Source organism: Sinocyclocheilus grahami, unplaced genomic scaffold, assembly GCF_001515645.1.
Source record: "Sinocyclocheilus grahami isolate Dianchi unplaced genomic scaffold, SAMN03320097.WGS_v1.1 scaffold453.1, whole genome shotgun sequence".
Lineage (NCBI taxonomy): Eukaryota > Metazoa > Chordata > Actinopteri > Cypriniformes > Cyprinidae > Sinocyclocheilus > Sinocyclocheilus grahami.
The window spans coordinates 1,378,722-1,384,608 of NW_015505632.1; the positions used below are offsets into that span (position 1 = coordinate 1,378,722).

The 5,887-nt window shown below is 35.1% G+C and overlaps 2 protein-coding genes across 4 annotated transcripts in view; one reads left to right on the plus strand and one right to left on the minus strand.

The window, feature by feature from the left end:
- Positions 1-2,723, plus strand: part of LOC107552550 (poly [ADP-ribose] polymerase 8-like) — a 38,111-nt gene extending 35,388 nt beyond the window's left edge. The window contains exons 23-25 of the mRNA XM_016234449.1: positions 208-277; positions 361-445; positions 626-2,723. Coding sequence (XP_016089935.1) covers positions 208-277; positions 361-445; positions 626-728 — 258 coding nt within the window. The 3' untranslated portion in view covers positions 729-2,723. The remainder of the gene's footprint in view (positions 1-207; positions 278-360; positions 446-625) is intronic.
- Positions 1-5,887, minus strand: part of LOC107552605 (uncharacterized) — a 7,556-nt gene extending 1,669 nt beyond the window's left edge. The window contains exons 1-5 of one of the 3 annotated variants that reach the window (XR_001604872.1): positions 5,806-5,887; positions 4,612-5,562; positions 4,284-4,501; positions 3,984-4,151; positions 3,576-3,794 (exon numbers count right to left, since the gene is read on the minus strand). Coding sequence is in view for 1 of the 3 variants with exons in the window: in XM_016234526.1 (XP_016090012.1) it covers positions 4,082-4,151; positions 4,284-4,501; positions 4,612-5,562; positions 5,806-5,820 (1,254 nt within the window). In the remaining 2 variants the exon portion in view is untranslated. Of the gene's footprint in view, positions 1-3,575; positions 4,152-4,283; positions 4,502-4,611; positions 5,563-5,805 lie in introns of those variants that run through there. The other 2 variants (XR_001604873.1, XM_016234526.1) reach the window with 2 other exon arrangements.

The following is a 5,887-nucleotide window of genomic DNA, read 5'->3' on the forward strand; positions in this document are numbered from 1 at the left end:
GATGTTTTAGATTGATCAAAAGTGATGATAAAGACATTTATAATGTTACAAACGATTTCTATTTCAGATAAATGCTGTTCTTCTGAACTTTCTATTCATCAAAGCCCCTTATAGGGTTATATTAAAAATCCTTTTTTTAAAAAAAAAAAAAAAAAAAAAAAAAAAATTCTTGGCATCCTGAAACCTGCAGGACTTTTTTGCTTTCAGTCACAGAAGAAAGGCCAGAACCCGCAGTTTCTGCAGAGCCGCAACCTGAAATGCATAGCCTTATGTGAAGGTACACATTTAACAAAGATTTATACCATCATCTGCAATTTTTATCATGTTAATAATCACTTCTTTTTTATATATATGTAACAGTTATTACATCTCCAGACCTGCACAAGCATGGGGACATCTGGGTAGTTCCAAATACAGATCATGTCTGCACACGTTTTTTCTTTGTGTAAGTACATTTATGTCTATCTCAGCATATATCTGTAAAATTAAATATTGAGTGTGTATCTCACATATTGAATGCATTCATTCCACCAGAACATAAAAAGCAGAATGTGTTAATAGCAGAAGTACTGAACCTAAATTGAACTGAAAGTCTACTTCTGTTTTTCTTTTTTTTGCGAACTAGTTATGAGGACGGACAGGTAGGTGACACAAGTATAAACACACAGGACCCTGGCATTCATAGGGAGATCCTGCGAGTCATCGGCAATCAAACGGCTACTGGATGAAAGAGTTTGAACACAATACCGCTGCCTTGACCTCTTTCCCAAAGCTGGACATTTGAGCGTAGGAGGCCAATACCACATGTATTTTTGGTAACCACAAATACACACAAAAAAACAAGAAGCATATTCGCAATCTTCAGAATACACTATTTCTACTGTTCCCCTGGGATACATGCATATTTACACTGGCTATTCAAACTATTACCATTTTGCTAAGTTTATAAATACAAGGTAGATTTTGAAAGAGCATGGTATGTCTCTCAGTTCAACTGATAGACTACTTATTTTTTGTAAAGAATACAAAAAATTAAACGCTTTGAAGAATACAGTATTTTGAGACTTTCCTGGAGAAAATACAATATTCCTGTGAGGATATGCGCCATCTGACCTTGTTTACTAAGAGTTGTACTTGTTAAAGTACATTAATTTGTGCATACAAAAGGTGTCTACTGTATATGCACTTTATTTTTCTTAATGTATGATAGTTGTTTCAAACTTCCATATAATCTTAAATGCCTTTGAAAGACAGACATATTTATTGTTTGACAGTGCTGAACACAAGTGAGCAACTCCTGATGTTGACTGCATTTACAGCTGATGGAGAGCTTTGACAAGTGTAGTTTAAAAACAAAATCCTTGTGCTACAGCTAATATTTTCTGCTACTTAAAAGTAGCTGTCGGTTTACAATTTCTAAAGGCCTCAGTTTAGAATTTGCCCAGATGTACTGAACCTGCCACTTCATTAACATCGTCATTTTAAACGTACAGTATTGCTGTAACGTTTTCATTTGAGTGACTATACCAAGTATGAAAAAAAAATTAAGATTAAAAATACAAAAAAATTAAAAGACTTTATATATTCAGCAGCGACAACTAAACATAAGATGCATGCTGCTTTCCTTACGTTTTCAGATTTTTTTTAAATAATGGACAAAAATCGGCACCCAATTGTAAAATGTCTTTGAATATTTCAATATAAAACTTTTTTGTAAGGTGATTTTAAGGCAGAATAAGTGTTTGCTGCTTGTTGTTTATACATTGTAATGTATTAACAGAAGGTTTAAATGTGAGTATTCTGTTCAATTTTTGCAATTCTTTAGTGATGTTTAGACACCTCTGTGGTTGTTAACTTTACTTTCGAAACATTAAATTGTTCGATCATTGAAATCACTAAATCTTTTTTTGAAAATGATCACCCAATATTGGTATAAGGAAAGGTAACGCGTTTGGTAAAAATGTATGAAATTGTATTCAAAATACTATACGAGGAAATGCAACTTTTACGTAGTCAAGATGTAGCACCACAACGGTTTTTTTTCTTCTCACTTATGGGCAGAATTATGGGTTTTATTAAAATATGGGCACATTAAATATGTGGTATTGATTATTTTGTGTGCTGAAAAGTATTTTGTATTTCCCATGGGGCTCTGAAATACTGGTTAATTCATATGATGTTCACTTGCAATATATTCCATTGACTCCATTATAGTTTCAATTGAATGGCAACAGCTTAATATTACATTAAATGTAAAGTGAAAGTTTATATAATCATTACGCATTGTCAAGTTTGCCATTACTAAAAAACGATGTAAATCAGATTAATTTGATTATTCTTTCAAATCCACAATCTAATCAGTTAATAAATATTGTTTAAATATCTTTCAAGGATTAAGATGGGGTAGTTCTTACATGCATGTACACTCATAACTGTTGCAAAACATCTAACAGCAACTTATTTTTATGTTTATATTTTTTCATTGTGATGGACCATGTTCATATGTGATGGGTCTATTTGTATAGTTTTGTACATTTTCCGCACAATTTGGTTAAAAAGGATCATGCTACTTAGCATTTGGTGCCTTATCGATAAGGATTTAATGGCAAACCTGACAGTACTGTCATATATGAAAATACTGTATATAGTGTAAATAATGCCACAGCAACATGGAGGCCAAATATTTTCTGTAGTACGTTTTTACTTTTTCCTTATTTTGCGAACGGATGAAGCTTTTTACAAGTTATGGAAATAGTAGCTTATGTATCTGTTTATGTTCATTAAATTCAGATTTGCCAATAATTCAGATATTTTTGTCTTTTTTTCTTTCTAAATGAAATCACATGTAAACCCCTAAATACTGCAGAACACCAGTTCAAGCACACAAGTCTGCAGCCTTACTAACCTTTGATCCGGAGCCATTTTCCAAATGCAAGAGCCGTTCCTTTTTGTTACAACCATGAAACACCTGGCCAGTCCACAACAAACAACTTCCAAATGGCTGCTGACAGCATTAAGATGTCGTCAAAATATGTTTATGAGGGGAAAAGCAGTGCATGGCGATTTTGTATAAAGTTGTAGAATAGATAAGCCATTTCATTTCAAGAGTCTGTCCTCTAAAGCACAAATACAAATTATTCCAGTGTTCCTATAGCTGTTTTTCTCATAACATTTTATATGTTACTAATTTAGCTGTACCTCTGTAAATCAGTGCTAGAACAGGCTAATCATTGACTCAAGTTGACCAAAAGCCAGGATACTTGGCCCAGGTAAGTCATCGATTATTATTATTATTTGTATATGATGCCTAAATACCAGTAAATCTTTCTGCAATGTAGCATCTTTCTGAGGGGAAAAACCATATTTGATGAAGCATTTGAATTTAATTAATGACGTTCATGTACACTTTTGCATCTTTCATCCAAGTTTTAATACTACAATCCACCAAAATCAAAACAAAGGTAAACAATAAATGATCCAGAAAAAAAACCCGGTTAATATTAAAAAGCCTGATATCAATGGGAATGGTTTAGTGTTACTAAAATGACCTGCTCTTGGTTTCATTAAAGTTTCTCATGAACAGTAGTCATGAGTTTTTTGCTGCTGAGGCTCTATAATTTTCTATACACTACATGACACTTAATTTTACTGCATGTTCATCCATTTAAAAAATCTAATCACAATATAATATAGCAATTATTATTTTTAAAGTAAAACAAACAAGGTATACTGCATACATAACATCACAATAGTAGATTTTCTTTGGGGCATTTTGAAAATGCTGTCACGTGATGCTGCAAAAGACATTAAAGCAATGGTCAAACATCTCCTTGTTAAAACAATGAAAAGGTAGCGCAGTGGAATGCAAAAATGCACTGAATGGCCCTTAACTCTTTCTCTTAAACTGCTTCATGAGATTCATACATTCAAAACTGTGTTAAACATTAAAAATGCCTGTAAAAAAAGAAAGAAAAGTGCTTTACCTTGATCAGTGATCACAAGACTGCAATATTACTTTATTCTTGTCCTTGTTTTAATATGACTACTGGTTGTAATAGTGTCTGAACTGATTACAAGGTAGTTAGTCGATTCCTTTTGCTTTCAGTTCATCTTGTACTCGTTTCAGGTAGTCTGGATCTGGGTAACCATAGCTACAAAGAAGAAAACATAATTACGACCCTTATAATAGCTATTGCCAATTAAACAGTGCTAAAAATAAAAGGGCTTGTCTCAAAGAAGGCAACCACCCAAAAATGATGACAACACCCAAACTGTGTACTCACCAGGTTGACCCTCCATAACGAGACGTCTTATGGTGAATGTCATTCCAGGTTACCACATTGTTCTGTCCAGTAGTAGATGAGCGTCCAATGGTGAAAGTGAGTCGCTGGTCGAATGCCCTCTGCAGAAGCTTCAGTACCTTATTCCCCTCTGTTGAGTAAGGGAGGTAAGCTATGCGGGTCGCACCCTGGTACGGCATGCCTGGGTTTGGGTGTTCATCCTGCAGAGTAAGGTAATCGAAAACAACATTTCAACCGTGTAACTGATTGATATCATAACGAACAGCTTAATGCAGAAGAACGTCTAACACTTCATTGCATTTGTACTCACCCCCTGACATCCTCTTGGTATATGGTAGTTAATTATGATTGTACCATATCTTTCATATCCAGGTAGAGAGGACCTGTCTGATGAGACAGTCATGGTTCCTCCTTTTGGTTGCGTCCCTGTAAGATTGCCGTATATCTCTCCGCATATCGGACAAGTTGGCTTCACGTGGAAAGCTCTCTCCAAACAGTCTTTACAAAATCTATGTTTACATTTAGACAAGACTGTGCATTCAGATATCTTGAGTGTTTCCAAACAAATTGGACATGCCTCATCTTTGGCTTGGTCTATGGATTTCTGTTGTTTCACAGGTTGCTTGTAAGGTGTGTCTTTGACTTTTGTTTTATTTGGTGTTTGGTAGTGTGAATATGTCTGTGCACTCCCATTCAAAAATGTCTCAAATCTTTCAAGGCTAATGAAGTTGCCAGTCAGTTGCAATCGCCTTTCATCTTTATGAGTGATTAGAAGTTGTGGAAATGCTGCTTGGCAATGTGCAATAATTCCTTGACTGCAATCGTATGTCCTAGTTTGCAGCCCCGTTGCAATATTTTGATACAATGTTATAAACTGTTCTCTTGCAAACTGATCGTGAACGCTCTTACCAGACGGCGACATAAAGGTCACATATCTATCATCTCGCTTCATGATAACTGCATTCCTTTTTTTAATTATGTCAAGTTCCTTGGATTTCATTTTTTCAATGTAATCCATAACAATGCCATCAACCTTAACTGGTTCAACTACTAAAGAGTTACTTTGAGCTGGTCTCTCCTCTTGTCTTAGATCTCTACTTCCATCACATGTTGTTGGCACAATTATACATCTCCTATACATATCTTCAGCCTCTGGAAACGACCCGCTGGCAACACCTTTCGCATCTTCATATTTGTGTTTCACAGTCTTGCTTTTGCTTGAAACTGAATTTGGCGGGTGTAGTCTCACTGCAGTGAATATCTGCAATGCATTTGAAAATAATAATCATAGTTGATCTATTAACGGGGTATCTGCGTTTGTTTTAAAATCAGGCCTTTTTTAAGAACTGACTGACGTCACGCTTACATCTAAAGACACTAATAAACAGTAACTTAGTAGTAGCAAGTGATTTAACTAACTAACTAACTGGAGTCCCGACATGAAATCCTTAAATGATAAATAATATCGTTGACAGGGTTTTAGCATGACTGTTAGCAAACTCACCTGTGGCAGGCTCATCTCTATCTCCACCGATGGCGTCGTTCAGTTGTCAGGGAAATCAAAACAACATCAAGCGGGAACAAAA